General features: G+C 38.7%; 1 protein-coding gene across 9 annotated transcripts in view; it reads left to right on the top strand.

Annotated features, from left to right (window-relative positions):
- Positions 1–18,052, top strand: part of PHACTR4 (phosphatase and actin regulator 4) — a 107,091-nt gene that overhangs the window by 59,445 nt on the left and 29,594 nt on the right. For 5 of the 9 annotated variants that reach the window (XM_055573956.1, XM_055573960.1, XM_055573953.1 and 2 more), the window contains 2 exons: positions 13,832–14,002; positions 15,020–15,100. In XM_055573956.1, the coding sequence (XP_055429931.1) occupies positions 13,832–14,002; positions 15,020–15,100 (252 nt within the window). Of the gene's footprint in view, positions 1–12,905; positions 12,934–13,831; positions 14,003–15,019; positions 15,101–18,052 lie in introns of all 9 variants that reach the window. The other 4 variants (XM_055573954.1, XM_055573955.1, XM_055573959.1 and 1 more) reach the window with 2 other exon arrangements.

Here is an 18,052-nt window from a genome sequence, read left to right as displayed (position 1 = left end):
GAGTTTCAAAGAATATAAGTGAAATGGAGGTTCACTGTCACTGAGACTCGTTTTCCTAACACTGTGCGGTTTTGTGTAAGATGAAGATGGAAAGGTGGAAAAGATAGATGTAAGTGGATATTCATTAAAGGGTTGTTAAATATAAACAGAGTGGGGGAAAACCTGTGAATCATTTCTTGACATTATACTTTTTAAAAAAGGTTTATACCTTCTTATACCTTCTCTTTGATTTATGAAGCACCATAAAATATGTTCAGTCACAGGCTACTTTTTTTTCCCCAGAAATAAAAAATGTTAGTGACTTTAAAGAAAGCCATGAAGTGTGGGAACACAGGTAACACTCTCAAATATGTCTTGTGGTTTAATGTAATTTCATTTCTAGAGGTGTGTTTTCCCCTGAGAACTTGCCAGATGAAATTCCTACAAAGTAATTTTCATGTTTTATTGAAACTTGGGCACATCAGTTGCAAAGTAAGTGATTCAGCCACATATTTTTAGAACTGAAATCAGAACTTGACTGACTTTACTTTGATCACCAGGGCTGAGTCCATATCAATTCAGTAGCTCACTTCTTTTTCTTAATGAAATATTTTATAGGTAGAAAAGGGTATAGAGGAAAATATAAAAGACCCTCTGGGGTTTCTACTTATCTTAAGAGATGAAATTAAAAATGGAGATATTTCCCCCCATCCCCTCTCTCTATGCCCACATTCCCTTATGATAACATTTTGCTTCTTTGTTCCCAGAGGTAACCACTCTCCAGAATTTAGTCAATTCCCTTTTGGGCCATTAAATTTTCTTGTGGTTTCTACTACAAAGATAGTTTTTTGTTAATAAGTCAGGATGTAAATCATGCTAGGCATTTATCTGTGAGATGGAAATGAAAGGTCTTTGAAAACCAAGATGGGTAAGCAGGTACAACTTACTAATGAGTGGTGATATTTATGCAGAATGCTAATTTAACATCTAATACTAGACAAAAAATTCCATCTCAGATAAAATTCATAATCTTTTCTGCCTATAAAAAAAGTAGGACTCATCATTCATCAGTTTTTCTGCCTACCAACAACCCTAATAAAAGATTTCTGAAGTAGGGATTTCCCTGGTGGCCTAGTGGCTACTATTCTGGGTTTTCACTGCTATGATCTGGATTTAATCCCTGGTTCTTGAACTGAGATCCTCCAAGACGCACAGTGTGGCTGGGAAAAAAAAAAAAAAGACCTATGAAGAAGAAATAGAGATCACTCGGGTACCTAACTAAGGCTTTTATATTCTGAGTATAATTTTTGGATTTTATTTCCTATTATCTATGTAATTCAAAGGTAACGATAAGCTATTTTCATGGACAGACTTCATTTTGTCATTTATAATTCAGGATGTGTTCTATTTGAGCAAATCAGGACCAGGTCTTGAAGGCTCAACATTGATGACTTTGAGGACTATACCATTACTATAGAGTCTTTTACCAAATATAACAGTTTCTTCATGAAATTTTAAAGGCATTTCAATGGGTAGGTGTCTGGTAAGAATGTTTCACCAGATTCTTTGGAAAGATAAATGTAGAAAGTAAATTAAGAGCTAAGTCGTTTGTTCAAAGTTCTTGGCCTGTAATACAGTAGTTAGTTTTAAGCTTCAAACTGGATGGTACTGGGTTTGGCAAGCCAAATGATGCAAAAATAAATGAATGAATGTATTGATTTCTTATTATTTTCAAGGCACTGTGAATGTGGCAGACTCTATGGGTATAATTCCTGTCTGTACCTTTAAGAAGTTTACTTTCTAGTTAAGAATTTATAATATTGGGCTTCCCTGGTGGCTCATTGGTAAAGAATCTGCCTGTCAATGCAGGAAACACAGCTTCAATCCCTGATCCAGGAAGACCCCACATTCCACGGAGCAACTAAGCCCATGCACCACAACTGTTGAGCCTGTGCTCTAGAGCCCAGGAGCTGCCATTTCTGAAGCCTGAGCGCCTAGAGTGCCCATGCTCCACAGCAAGAAAAGCCGCCACGGTGAGAGGCCCAGGCACCTCAAGTACCGCAGCTAGAGTAGGCCCTGCGCTGCAACGAGAGAAAAGCCTGCGCAGCGACAAGGACCCAGCACAGCCGTAAACAAACAAACAAATAAATTTTGAAAGAATGTAAAATATTAAAAGTAAAATTTTTACATATTTTAAAATTTGTATAAGACATATTCCATTTTTTAAGGTTGTTAGCTGCCCATGGCTTATAATGGAAGTATCGAGGTGTTAACCAAGAAGAGTCTGCTTTCAAATAAATGACTTTGCAGGAGAACTCACATACAAATTTATGAGATGTGTAAAAACAAGTATTTTTACTGTAGGTTCTCTCTAACAACAGGTGAGCCAATAGAGAATTTGAATGCAGAGTAAGAATTTACGCTGTGATGTCCATTCAAGGAAATAAACAGTTTTCCTCAGCAGTTCATATTAAGATGAAATATATCTATAGGAGAGGTCTGTAGGTTTACTGAGATAGGGACTTCCCTGGCAGTCCAGTGGTTAAGAGTCCATGCTCCCACTGCAGGGGGTGTGGATTCGATCACTGGTTAAGGAACTAAGATCCTGTAAGCCATGCTCTGTGGTCAAAAATAAAAATTACTGAGGTAAAACTTTCAAATAATACTCTGTAATTCTCAATCAATGTAAAAGCTGTTTCTGTGTTCACTGGAATCCTTTACTATGTTATCATATTAAAACAAACAGCTAATTATCACATGTCCCTAAATTAGGCAGAAAGAATTTTAATAAATTCTACCCAGCCATTTAGTCTAGAACTGTCCTTCTCTTTCTGCCTTTCCATTCCCCCTGTCTAGCTCTTTTTTTTTTTTTTGGCCCCATCGTGTACCTTTCACTCACTAATTGCCCTCTCCCCGCTGCCACTTTTCCTTTGTATAAGGATATGCTGCATCAAAAGATATTGTATTGTCATATTTTCTCTTCATTCCTTTTCCATCATTATTTGATTCATTTTGCTCTGAAATTTGTTGTTGTGGGTTCTTAGACATGAAAATAGTGGTTTGGGGAAAGGTGCTTTAGAAATAATATGTTGTTTGGAGGCAATGTCAGTAAGGGGATTGGTGGATAGACAGATTTTAATATAGTTATATAACAATATTAACATAGAAATGAATAATAGATGAACTAATTAAAAATAAACTTCTTCATGAGACTTGAAAGAACACTTGGTACTACTTGGTCATCAGAATTATCAGACATCTCTCATACCTATCTAGACCTAAAAATAAATGCTTCTGAGAAAGAAGGAACAGGATTACTTTCTTCATGTGATGCAAGAATCAGGAGAAAGTGTAGGGGTCTGTCATGAACTCCTTAAAGGATTTTCTGTTGTTATTGAATGTAGAATACCAATCAAAAATTATTTTCTGAATAGCCCATTGTCACAATAATGTATTCCTTCTTTCTACTTGCTGGTTAATTTTGAGAGGTTTAAAGTTTTTTTCCATGAGAGAATATATTATCTCGCACCTCACTATAAAAACTTTCAACTTGCAACTTTTATCAAAAAATTATAAACATCCAATTTGCCAGAGTAAAGCACCATAATTTCTTGGTGCAATTATGGTCAAAGAACTGTTTTCCTAGAGTTGGAATCTCAGACCTAATTTACCTGCAGGTACAGAGAAAGGTACAGAAGAGAGCTGTCTTCTTGAGTGCTTTCCCAATTCTATTTCCCAAAGGTCAGAACTGTGCAGTATTTCCAAGGGAAGTTATGGGCCTGTTGCAGACAAAGCCTGCTTTGTTCATTAGTGGCAGGTTTTGCTTTCTGTAATTTTGTTGCAGTTTTCTAAAACAGTTTTTTAAATCCAATAATAATCCTCTTTTCGAGGGCAAAAGCAAGTACAATAGTGTAAGTACCATAAATTAGTGTTCTCCATTTACAGAGTTCTAATGCTGTTAAAATGCTTGTATAAAAGCAAGATCTGTTTCAAGTTAGATGGGCATAAAAGGAAATTAAACAGAATCATGAGATTATAAAAGTAATTGGTCACTGTATATATAAATCAGATCATTATGCTGTATTCCTTGAACTTAAAAAAAAAAAAAGATAATTGGTGCCTCTTGATAATGGAGTGTGTGTGTATCTTATTGCACAAAGCTATGTATTTTTAAGTTTTGGATAATAACTGATTATTAAAAGCTTTGTGGGTAAAAGAAATTTATACACTTTAAATTCTATACATTTTTAAAAACTCAATCAGATCAGATCAGATCAGTTGCTCAGTTGTGTCCGACTCTTTGTGACCCCATGAATCCCAGCACGCCAGGCCTCCCTGTCCATCACCAACTCCCAGAGTTCACTCAGACTCACGTCCATCGAGTCGGTGATGCCATCCAACCATCTCATCCTCTGTCATCCCCTTCTCCTGCCCCCAATCCCTCCCAGCATCAGAGTCTTTTCCAATGAGTCAACTCTTCGTATGAGGTGGCCAAAGTACTGGAGTTTCAGCTTTAGCATCATTTCTTCCAAAGAAATCCCAGCAAATTTGGAAAACTCAGCAGTGGCCACAGGACTGGAAAAGGTCAGTTTTCATTCCAATCCCAAAGAAAGGCAATGCCAAAGAATGCTCAAACTACCGCACAATTGCACTCATCTCACACGCTAGTAAAGTAATGCTCAAAATTCTCCAAGCCAGGCTTCAGCAATACGTGAACCGTGAACTTCCAGATGTTCAAGCTGGTTTTAGAAAAGGCAGAGGAACCAGAGATCAAATTGCCAACATCTGCTGGATCATGGAAAAACAAGAGAGTTCCAGAAAAACATCTATTTCTGCTTTATTGACTATGCCAAAGCCTTTGACTGTGTGGATCACAATAAACTGTGGAAAATTCTGAAAGAGATGGGAATACCAGACCACCTAATCTGCCTCTTGAGAAATTTGTATGCAGGTCAGGAAGCAACAGTTAGAACTGGACATGGAACAACAGACTGGTTCCAAATAGGAAAAGGAGTACGTCAAGGCTGTATATTGTCACCCTGTTTATTTAAGTTACGTGCAGAAAAACTCAATAAGGTATAAGAAATAGAGCTCGAACTAAAAGAGTCCCAGTAAGTTTGTTGCTTATTACTAAATCTAGTGAAGGGTAGTGGGTAAAGAAGACCGTCTTGAGAACTAAGTTATCTGTCAACTACAGTTGCCTGTGCCTTAACTTGCCTTCCAACCTGGATGACCAAGAATTGGCTGTAAATCAGATTCTAAAATGAACTAGGCTTACTGTTTAACCCTATTTTATCCTTTATCTCTAGCAAGTAATGTAGGTATAATATGTATCCACAGCAACTAGTCAATGAATACTTTATCTGAAGATGAAAAGTACTAAGTAATTTTTTAATAATACTATACATTTATTTTAAAATCACCTCAGAAATTCATCTGGATCAACTGAGCCTGAACTAAAAACATTGCGTTAAATACCAACCAGGAAAAAACTGAGGGTTGAAGAGCAAACTGCTAGAACTGTACATAATACATAAGAAATAAGTCTAGGACTTCCCTCGTGGCCCAGTGGTTAAGAATCCGCTTTGCAGTGTAGGGGACACAGATTCAGTCCCTGATCCAAGAGGATCCCACGTGCTGTAGAGCAGCTAGGCCTGTGCGCCACAACTACTGAAGCCTGCACGCTCCAGGGCCCGCAAGCCTCAACTACTGAGCCCGTTGGCCACGACTCCTGAAGCCCATGCGCCTAGAGCCTGTGCTCCACAACAGGGGAAGCCACTGCAATGGGAAGCCCACAGTGTACAGCAGCTAGAGAGTAGCCGCCACTGACTGCACCTAGAGAAAGCCAGCACGCAGCAACAAAGACCCAGCACAGCCAAAAATAATGCAAGATTTAATTAGTTAAATTTACAAAAAGAAGTTGATGAAATGTGAGGTACTACAACTTGAAGGAGGAAGTAAGTAGTTTAAACACTGGGGCACGGTTTCAAGATACTACTGAAGCTTCAAACTCCAGACTGTAATTTAGTTGGATATCTTGCACTCCTAACCGCCACCCCCTCCAGAAAGCACCAGGACCTCCACAGCTTTCCTAGTGGCCTGCAGTTACATGACTTCCTTGGAACACACACCATAAAACTATAAGCAGCGTTCTACACCCTGTTTTCTGGCAAACAAAGGGAAACAAGGAGGGAAACCACCTTCGTTTGGCTCTCATGGAAAACAGAATGGGACCATAAATACATTTTAAGTTCCGTAAGTAATTTAAACAATGAGATACCCAAATGTGACTCCTGTATTTCTTCTGTGAAACTGACAATAGGAGGGAGATGGTGATAAAATCAGAGTTGTTGAGAACAAATGTTTGGTTGATGTGCAAATTTGCTTATGGTTTCAAACTCATGCTCTAAGTCCTTTATTTAGGAGTACAGAAACAATATTTGAGGTGTAATTGTATCATTAAAATTTTAAAAAATGGTTTCTAGACATCTGAACTATACTTTTTGTTGTATCATTTATTCATCCATCAGTTTTTCTTTCTTTCTATTGCAGTTTTCTAAGTGGTGCAATTGAATTTTCTTCATGTCAGACAAAAATTCATAGTAAGAAACCTGAACAGTTTTAATGGATTCAAGAATGCTACAGAGATTAGTGGCTTCAATTAGATCTAATCAGCCACCCCTATTAAGGATTTGTGCATACTTTAAAACCCTTCATTCCACAGCTGAAAAGCTTATACCTGGTGAATTTAGATTACCATTAACTTTGTTCTCTAGCTTCATGTATCACTATTCCAGATACCAAAGAAAATGGCCTTGAATGGTTTAATTTGGTTAATACTTCAGACTGTGATTTTTATGTGGGAAATAATTCATTTTTATAGGAACCTAATGTTTAGGAAGAGTTGTTTTCCATTGTGTATTTATGTATATGCTGGACTTTATTAACTGTTACGGGCTCCCACTTTCAAAGTGAATTTGTTTTTGTTCCAATTATAAAAGCCATCCATGTTCATTGTAAAGGAAAAACACACACACACAAAATATAAGAAGCTAGAAAGGAGAAAAGCAAATATCCCATAATCCTACCATCAAATTATGTTTACATTTTAGACTAGTTCCTTCCATTCTCCTTTTTAATGTGTAGTATAGTTTAGATAATGTAATATGTAAATAATGTAAATGTAAATAAATATATACCCTGTTTTTAACCTTGAATTATTAATTACTCTAGAAACCTAGTTTTAATAATTATATATTGTTTTATATAAAATTTTCAGTTTATTTATATACCCATGGTTATACATTAAGATATTCACAATTATATACCACTCTAAATAACACTGTCAGAAATAATATCTTTAGGCAGCTTCCATCTTCCAAAGCTGAGTCTACTAGATTTTTGTGTGAATGTTAATGAGAACTTAAGCTTTTTGATCCTTGCCCCCCTAGTTCTAAATAATACTTTGTTAGTTTTTGGGTTTTTTTTAAAGAAGAATATATGCCCAAATGGAGTTTGATAATGGGAGGCTAATACCTGTTTCATACTCTTCAAAGTTGGATTTAGGCAGATGGCTGAGTAGGTCTTTCCAAAGAATGTTATAAGTCTACTTTCAGTTAGCTACTTTCCCTTCTTGGAAATATTCTTGAATGTAAGTAGGGAAGGCTTGACTGGCTACCTCTTGCTGCTGCTGCTAAGTCGCTTCAGTCGTGTCCGACTCTGTGCGACCCCATAGACGGCAGCCCACCAGGCTTCCCCGTCCCTGGGATTCTCCAGGCAAGAACACTGGAGTGGGTTGCCATTTCCTTCTCCAATGCATGAAAGTGAAAAGTGAAAGTGAAGTCGCTCAGTCATGTCCGACTCTAGCGCCCCCATGGATTGCAGCCTACCAGGCTCCTCCATCCATGGGATTTTCTAGGCAAAAGTACTGGAGTGGGGTGCCATTGCCTAACCATGGCCCCTTCCCTGGAAGCGCAGAGTCTTAACTACTGGATTGCCAGGAAAGTCCTGAAACAAGATGTAAAGAAATAAGATGCACAACAGTCAGTGAAGAAAGACTCCAAATACAGGATATGATTCATAAATAAGAAAGAAAAATCTATAATCCAGTGTAAAAATAGTGTACAATAATGATCTAAATCATAAAAATTGATTGTTATATCCAATTTAAGTATGAAGGAATAAGTTCATTTTTTAAATTTATTTTTTAATTGGAGGAAAATTGCTTTACAATGTTGTGTTGGTTTTTGCCATAAAACTAATGCAAATCAGTTAGATATATATTCCCTCCCTCTTGAACCTCCCTCTCTTCCAACCATCCCACCCCTCTAGGTCATCACAGAGCACCAGGCTGGTTTCCCTGGGTTATATAGCAACTTCCCCCCAGCCATCTGTTTTACATATGATAGTATATATGTGTCAATGTGACCTTCTCAGTTCGTCCCACCTTCTTCTCTGTCCACAAATCTGTTCTCTATGTGTACATCTTAGTTCCTTCCCTGCAGATAGTACATCAGTACCATTTTTCTAGATTCCATATATACACATTAATATACGATATTTGTTTTTCTTTATCCATTCTTGTTTTTCTTTATCCATTCATCTGTTGATGGACATCTAGGTTGCTTCCATGTCCTGGCTATTGTAAATAATGCTGCCAAAATAATGACTTCTAACAGAAATGAACAAAGGACTGATAAAGTACCTGCTGAAATTTGAAGTGATTGTTAAGTGGGTGGCAAATTAGTTTATGTGCTAAATCTCTCAGTTGTGTCTGATTCCTTGCAACCCCATGGACTGTAGTCCACCAGCCTCCTCTGTCTATGAGATTATCCCAGCAGGAATACTGGAGTGGGCTGCCATTTTCTCCTCCAGGGGATCTTTCCAACCCAAGGATCGAACCAAAGTCTCCTGCATCTCCTGCATTAGCAGGCGGATTCTTTACCGCTGAGCCACCTGGGACGCTCAAATTAGTTTACAAGGAAGCTCTAATAAGATACCTAGCTTTTCAATTTGTACCCTTTATATATTTTGATAGAAAGTATCCAAAGAATGAAACATACAACAAAAAGCAGTCCAATGGTGGGGAGGAGGGGGGAGAGCAAACCAATGAAATTACATGTATAAAGTCCTGAAATAAATGTAAAAACTCAATCCCCAACTGGAACTACTATACCCAGTGAAAATATCCTTCAAAATAAATGGAATAAAATTATTCTACTTGGAAGCAGAGAATTGCAGGAAGAAATGAAGAATATCTGAAAGCAAGTATGCGGGAAATACAAAAGAATAGTATTTGTTAAAACCACAATAATGTGTTCTGTGGTTTATTGTTATATGTATGTATAAGTAAAATATGACAACATGAATAATGGAGTTGAAATGTAAAGTTCTTGCATTGTTTTATATGTTGTGAAAGTACTAACTTAAATGTAGACTACAAGTCAAGGATGCACAGAACAAATGAGGCAAATGGAAAATAAACAGCAAAATGGTAGACCTCTAACCACCAGCTGTGTATAAAAGCATTAGGTATAAATGGACTGAACATTCTAAAAGACAACAGTTTCAAACTAGAGAGAAAAACAAAACAAGGATGTTATTAGAGCAGTGTAGAGAATTTCATAATGATAAAAGGGTCAATTCAACAGGAAGATACAGCTTTAAAGTATATAAAGCAAGAATTAATAGAAGTAAAGAGACAGATCCACTTTCATAGGTAGAAATAACAACATGCCTCTCTCAATAACTGATAGAACAAGCTGACAACGTATCAAAAGGAATATTTATTAATGATTTGTATAACATGATAAACCAACCTGACATAACTGGCTTATATAGACCACTACACTCTCTAACTGATACACTAATACACTATATTCCCAAGTACACGTGGAACATAGTATGTTATAAATCTAGAGAAGAAAAAGAAAAAAAAACAATAGTAAGTGGCTAGACTCTAAAAAAAATAATAATAAATGACTAATTCTGTTTAAAATCTAGGGAAAAAATTAATGTAAACTTTTTATTTATTTATAATTTAAATTCTGTCTGAGTCTAGGAAACTCACAGGGAAGATCCTCCCAATTCTTCTGTAGGAATAATTTACCTGAGTCGGAAACTCTGGAATGGTGCCATGATTTTCTGGTTTATTTTTCTTCAACAAAGAATTAGGTTACGTGCAGATAGTGTCTGCTTCTGTCTCTTAACATGCAAAAGCTTTCCAGATAGTATCTGGATTTGAATTTAGCAACCTGACTGATCATAAGAATCACCTGGGGAATTTTTTGAAAACAGATTTCTAGGGCCCACCTCCTGCAGATTCCGTGTTTTGAAAAGGCAACTGAACTGATTCCAAGTATTTGAACAGCTTTGGGAGTCACGGAAATAATGTTCTGTTTGTCATGAAAGTGAGGAGGAGAGAAGGGAGAATATGAAAATATGGAAAGGAGAATGTGAGAATATGAATAAATTGGGGATAATAATAACTGGGTTAGGACTGGGTGTGGCTGAGCCTCACTGCATGATGCAAGAGGCATACCCACTTCTAAAAGTTTTATGGATGTGAAGATTAAGCACATTTGCATAAAACATCAAAGAAAAAAACTGCTGTCTTTGCTTTTTGTTTTCATTGACTGGATGGCAGATGCATTCCTTTTTATCATAAGCTGTTGGTATTTTCCAAATACACTGTGACTTAATATAAACGGAACTTATTTTGAGCTCATATGCTAGCAGGCATAAATATGTTTGAATGGATATCATGATTTTGTTGTTTTGAATGTATAAGAAAAAGGGGATACATGTTGTTCAATATAATGAAGAACTAAAACACATAACGGAGAGGGCAGTGGCACCCCACTCCAGTACTCTTGCCTGGAGACTCCCACAGACAGAGGAGCCTGCTGGGCTGCAGTCTGTGGGGTCGCTAAGAGTCGGACACGACTGAGCGACTTCCCTTTCACTTTTCACTTTCATGCATTGGAGAAGGAAGTGGCAGCCCACTCCAGTGTTCTTGCCTGGAGAATCCCAGGGACGGGGGAGCCTGGTGGGCTGCTGTCTATGGGGTCGCAGTAGAGTTGGACACGACTGAAGTGACTTAGCAGTAGCAGCAGCAGCAAAACAAATAAACTAAGTCCTACTTTAGAAGGCGATTTCTTGCCCAGTTGTTGTGTCCGACTCTTTGTGACCCCATGGACTGCAGCACGCCAGGCTTCCCTGTCTTTCTTTATCTCCTAGAGTTTGCTCAAACTCATGGCCATTGAGTCAGTGATGCCATCCCACCATCTCATCCTCTGTCACCACCTTCTCTTCCCACGTACAATCTTTCCCAGCATCAGGATCTTTTCCAATGCGCTGACTCTTCGCATCAGGTGTTCAAAGTATTGGAGCTTCAGCATCAGTCCTTCCAATAATATTCAGGGTTGATTTCCTTTAGGATGGACTGGTTGGATCTCCTTGCTGTCCAAGGGACTCTCAAGAGTGTTCTCCAACACCACAGTTCAAAAGCATCAGTTCTTTGATGCTCAGCCTTCTTTGTGGTCCAACTCTCACACCCATATTATTGGAAAAACCATAGCTTTGACTATACTGACCTTTGTCACAAAGTGATGTCTCTGCTTTTTAATACGCTGTTAAGGTTTGTCATAGCCTTTCTTCCAAGAAGTAAGCATCTTTTCATTTCATGATTGCAGTCACCATCTGCAGTGATTTTGGAACCCAAGAAAATAAAATATGCAGTTTCCATTTTCCCCCATCTATTTGCCAAGAAGGTGGTTAGGTATCAAAAAGATCGTGGAAGCAGGCTAGATTGGATGTATTTTCATTTTAAAACTTTACAGACAACAACTTTCTGTGATTTTGTTACTGCCTAAGATTTCTATAAAGTTTTTTGGCTATTTTTCTTTGTAAAAGCATCACATGGCACTTAGAATTTTTACTTTCGCATTGTTAGTTTGAGGGTTTTTTGTTTGTCTTGGCTTGGTTTTTGGTTTTTTATATTATCTTCTCTATTACTTTTAACCAAACAGGCATTTTCCTATGTGTCTTTTGGAACTGAATGAAGTTCAATCATTGGGTGGGTTAGCAAGAGATTTAAAGTTTCAGTCTATCCCTGCCTCAGTAAGGAAGGCTAATATTTGAGAAAGAACAGCTTATGTTACTTAGCTTCATTCCTGAAAGTGTTATCATTAACATATGTTAAATATTCTATAATGAATGCTCTGCAGTGTCTTCAGGTCTCACTGACATTCCATAATTGGTAGAATACTGTCTTTGTTAAAGCATTCACTCTTAAAAGCAGTACCTCGTGTTCCCGCTAGTGCTACTCTTGGTGGTCTGTCCCAGGACAGGAGCAACCAACCTTGAAAAAATATGATCCAGTGTTATATTCTACTGCATTTCATGTAAAGAATTAGAATAGTCGAGACCCAAGATGCCCTCAAGTAAAGACATCAGTGGTGTCCTTTTCGTCTCTTGCGCTTCAGGAACCAGGCCCCTGTTTTGCCCTTTTCATTTTAGGCAAAATAATGTACCAGCAGCCATTGCTGCAGTCATTCTAATTAGGATTGTGTAAATCTGATCTTTACCAGTAGACTTCCCTAGACTCATCACCTACCAACTGAAAAAAGATTAAATTGGGCATGTGTTTCTTAAAAAAAAAATTAATGCTTGTTGACTGTGTGTTTTCTCTTGTGAAAAAATATCTATTAAGAGGTTTTTTTAGTGCCTATATTATGCGCCTTTGTTTCTCCCCACCTCCAAATGCATTATTTGCTTCAAATGTGAAGTTATTTACAATAAATATGTTAACTTATTACACGTGACTATATAGTATGTGGCCCTTGATGTATTTCTACAAAGTAAAGGCCCCACTTGAATTCCAGGATTGTTATTCCACATGACTCTTTTTTTTTCTTCTCCTCTAGACTTCTCCAAAGAGCCCTGGGACAGTAGGTGGAGTGCAAAGTTGTATTGTGTTGCCTTCCTGCTTTTTTTTTTGTTGTTGCCTTCCTGCTTTTTATTATTATTATTATTTTTGGCCCAGTCTTGGCTGCTTCTTTCTCTGCCACTAAAGCTCACTGACTAAACCCTGCATGTGTGGTCATTATGAGGGACTCATGGCCTTTCATTTCAGTCCTGCACATTTATCATGTCAGTTATGTTTCTTGTCAAATCTTTAGAATCAGTTTTGTCCCTAAAGCAATCTTGTGATAAGCAAACTGAACTCTCATTCTACTTTAAATTTTTCCTTTGTTTTGAAGCATCTCTAACACCCCTGTCCCATCCCCCAAGTCCCTTCCAGTACTCCCAAATGACCTAAGGTCTTTTTTGCAAAGGGAGAAAATAATCTGATAACATACACAAGAAAGTGTTATCCCCTCCCTGACTGTTTATGTCCTGAGAAAGGAGAGCAGGGAGAGGGCAGTGATTAACAGAGAAAGTGACTCACTCACCGATGGAATTCTCTGCTTCAGTGACACAAGAGGTAGTATTGTTAACTGGCCTTCCCCCATGCCAAGAAGCCTATGTTGAGGCAAGATCTCATGCATATTGGGAAGAGATTCACATTTGTGTGTGCATGTGCCTTTAAGAGATTTGAGCTGATTATGATCATCTCATTGAATTTTTGTCCTAAAATGATGTGTCAGCTCCATTTGGTTCTTTTTCCCCTTAGTAATTTATCTGTTCTGGATTTTGATGTCTGGTGTCCATGGAGTCTGTCTGCATGATTATTCATCATTGCTCTGATCCTTTCCAACTACCACAGGAAGAGAGGGGAAGGGACATTTTCGAGATTATGTTGAAATAATAAATTGACTGTTCTCTTCCCTCTCTCCGTCTCATGCAACAGAAGAAATAGGTCAGCCCACTGCAGACCTAGGCATGGTCATGGACTGTGTGGAAGCAGGAGACATAACGCCTCCTACCAAAAGGAAGAGCAAGTTCTCAGGCTTTGGCAAGATCTTCAAGCCCTGGAAATGGCGGAAAAAAAAAAGTGATAAATTCAAAGAGACATCAGAAGGTGAGATGTTAAAATTGATGTATATGTTCTGAGTCAAAGAGTTCCCCATTGGAAGTACCTAACTTTTTCATTCTCTTCCCAATTTTCTATAACCCCCTATTTGAAGAGGAAATTGAATCTTTTAGAATTAAAAAACCAAGTGGTCACTCACTAAGTATTTTGATGGAATTAATGTTTATCAGTTGAGTCGTGAATGGAGCTCCTGAACTACAGCAGATCTAAGATGCTCTTTTTTTTCGGCCGCACTGGGTCTTCATTGCTGTTTGTCGGCTTTCTCCGGCTGCGGTGCGCAGGCTTCTCGCTGCAGCGGCTTCTCCTGTTGGGGAGCGTAGGCTCCGGAGCCTGGTCTCAATAGCGGTGGCACACGCACTTAGTTGCCTCCTGGCGTGTGGGATCTTCCCAGACCAGGAATCAAACCCATGTTTCCTGCATTGGCAGACAGATTCTTAACCACTGGACCACCAGGGAAGCCCTAAGATGCTTCTTTTTTCCTGTTTTGGCTACTTCCTCCCAGAAAAAGTTCGTCCATAAATATCTCATTATTGAAATTTCCGTAAAAAAGGAAGGAGGGACTTTGGAATGCAGAGGACTTGGGTTCCATCCCTGGTTGGGGAATTAAGATCCCACTTGCCACAGAGCAACTAAGCCCTGTTGTAGCCAAATAAATAATTCTAAAAAAAGGAAGGAATTCCCTGGCAGTCCAGCGGTTAGGATTCCTCCCCCTCACTACCAAAGGCCAGAGTTCAATCCTTGGTCAGGAAACTAAGATTCTATAAGCATGATAGCGTGGTGAAAAAAAAGGGGGGGGGCGGTAAAGCTGAACTTGTGTAGTTCCTTTTGGAAATGATACTTTCCCAATAGCACAGGATGCCAGAGAAATTAAGTTTTAAAATTTGAAGATTGGTTTTATATTCTTTTCTTTCCTAAGAATAGAAAATTGAACCACTTTATTCTTTTACCTAAGGTGTTGACTTTTGTCTGCACATTTCTGAGTATTGTTTTCTAATTTAATATTAGTTTTAGAGAGAAAAATATCAATGCGAAAACCGAGAGAAGAGCTGGTTAAAAGAGGGGTTCTGTTGGAAGACTCTGAGCAGGGTGAGTATGCATACACTCAAATAGCATATGCCTGTCTCTGTACACTTCGTCTTTGGTTCTGACTAGGTATTTGAATTTTCTTTATTATTTCTGTTGTTGAGAGGGGAGGGGACTTTAAAAAACTTTCATCATCTAGCATATATATTTTTAAAACTTTGATTAAAAAAGAAAAGGCAATCAGTAGGAAAGTCGGCAAAAGCACTGAACAGACAGCTCACTGAAGAGCACATACAGATGTGCAATAAACAGAGAAAACGGTGGGCTTCTTACTTCATTAATAATTAAGGGATGCGAATTAAAACCAAAATAAAAGAGCTCTATGCATGAACTAGAAAGCTAAAATTAACCAAATGACCAAGAACAAGAACTGATGAGGGTATGAAATAGGTGGAATTTACATTCAACTATTGTTATAAACGTTAAAGTGGGATGATCACATTGAAAAATAGTTTAACCTAATCTACGAAAGCTCAGTTCAGTTCAGTTCGGTCGCTCAGTCGTGTCCGACTCTTTGCGACCCCATGAATCGCAGCACGCCAGGCCTCCCTGTCCATCACCAACTCCCGGAGTTCACTCCAACTCACGTCCAACGAGTCAGTGATGCCATCCAGCCATCTCATCCTCTGTCGTCCCCTTCTCCTCCTGCCCCCAATCCCTCCCAGCATCAGAGTCTTCCAATGAGTCAACTCTTCGCATGAGGTGGCCAAAGTACTGGAGTTTCAGCTTTAGCATCATTCCTTCCAAAGAAATCCCAGGGCAGATTTCCTTTAGAATGGACTAGCTGGATCTCCTTGTAGTCCAAGGGACTCTCAAGAGTCTTCTCCGACACCACAGTTCAAAAGCATCAATTCTTCGGCGCTCAGCTTTCTTCACAGTCCAACTCTCACATCCATACATGACCATTGGAAAAACCATAGCCTTGACTAGACGGACCTTTGTTGGCAAAGTAATGTCTCTGCTTTTCAATATGCTGTATAGGTTGGTCATAACTTTCCTTCCAAGGAGTAAGCGTCTTTTAATTTCATGGCTGCAGTCACCATCTGCAGTGATTTTGGAGCCCCCCAAAATAAAGTCTGACTCTGTTTCTACTGTTTCCCCATCTATTTGCCATGAAGTGATGGAACCAGTAGCCATGATCTTAGTTTTCTGAATGTTGAGTTTTAAGCCAACTTTTTCACTCCTCTTTCACCTTCATCAAGAGGCTTTTGAGTTCCTCTTCACTTTCTGCCGTAAGGGTGGTGTCATCTGCATATCTGAGGTTATTGATATTTCTCCCGGCAGTCTTGATTCCAACTTGTGCTTCTTCCAGCCCAGCATTTCTCATGATGTACTCTGCATATAAGTTAAATAAGCAGGGTGACAATATACAGCCCTGTCATACTCCTTTTCCTATTTGGAACCAGTCTGTTGTTCCATGTCCAGTTTTAACTGTTGCTTCCTGACCTGCATACAAATTTCTCAAGAGGCAGGTCACGTGGTCTGGTATTCCCATCTCTTTCAGAATTTTCCGCAGTTTATTGTGATCCACACAGTCAAAGGCTTTGGCACAGTCAATAAAGCAGAAATAGATGTTTTTCTGGAATTCTCTTGCTTTTTCAATGATCCAGCAGATGTTGGCAATTTGATCTCTGGTTCCTCTGCCTTTTCTAAAACCAGCTTGTACAACTAGAAGTTCACGGTTCACGTATTGCTGAAGCCTGGCATGGAGAATTTTAAGCATTACTTTACTAGTGTGTGAGATGAGTGCAATTGTGCAGTAGTTTGAGCATTCCTTGGCATTGCCTTTCTTTGGGATTGGAATGAAAACTGACCTTTTCCAGTCCTGTGGCCACTGCTGACTTTTCCAAATTGGCTGGCATATTGAGTACAGCACTTTCACAGCATCATATTTCAGGATTTTAAATAGCTCAACTGGAATTCCATCACCTCCACTAGCTTTGTTCGTAGTGATGCTTTCTAAGGCCCACTTGACTTCACATTCCAGGATGTCTGGCTCTAGGTCAGTGATCACACCATCGTGATTATCTGGGTAGTGAAGATCTTTTTTGTACATACAGCTCTTCTGTGTATTCCTGCTATCTCTTCTTAATATCTTCTGCTTTTGTTAGGTCCATACCATTTCTGTCCTTTATTGAGCCCATCTTTGCATGAAATGTCCCCTTGGTATGTCTAATTTTCTTGAAGAGATCTCTAGTCTTTCCCATTCTGTTATTTTCCTCTATTTCTTTGCATTGATCGCTGAGGAAGGCTTTCTTATCTCTTCTTGCTATTCTTTGGAACTCTGCATTCAGATGTTTATATCTTTCCTTTTCTCCTTTGCTTTTCGCTTCTCTTCTTTCACAGCTATTTGTAAGGCCTCCCCAGACAGCCATTTTGCTTTTTTGCATTTCTTTTCCATGGGGATGGTCTTGATCCCTGTCTCCCGTACAATGTCACGAACCTCAGTCCATAGTTCAAAGGCACTCTATCAGGTCTAGTCCCTTAAATCTATTTCTCACTTCCACTGTATAATCATAAGGGATTTGATTTAGGTCATACCTGAATGGTCTAGTGGTTTTCCCTAGTTTCTTCAATTTAAGTCTGAATTTGGCGGTAAGGAGTTCATGATCTGAGCCACAGTCAGCTCCTGGTCTTGTTTTTGCTGACTGTATAGAGCTTCTCCATCTTTGGCTACAAAGAATATAATCAATCTGATTTCGGTGTTGATTATCTGGTGATGTCCATGTGTAGAGTCTTCTCTTGTGTTGTTGGAAGAGGGTGTTTGCTATGACCAGTGCATTTTCTTGGCAAAACTCTATTAGTCTTTGCCCTGCTTCATTCCGTATTCCAAGGCCAGATTTGCCTGTTACTCCAGGTGTTTCTTGACTTCCTACTTTTGCATTCCAGTCTCCTATAATGAAAAGGACATCTTTTTTGGGTGTTAGTTCTAAAAGGTCTTGTAGGTCTTCATAG

Source organism: Bubalus kerabau, chromosome 3 (genome assembly GCF_029407905.1).
Source record: "Bubalus kerabau isolate K-KA32 ecotype Philippines breed swamp buffalo chromosome 3, PCC_UOA_SB_1v2, whole genome shotgun sequence".
Taxonomy (NCBI): domain Eukaryota; kingdom Metazoa; phylum Chordata; class Mammalia; order Artiodactyla; family Bovidae; genus Bubalus; species Bubalus kerabau.
The sequence above is the reverse complement of the archived record's forward strand: the minus strand, read 5'-3'. Positions and strand labels throughout refer to the sequence as shown.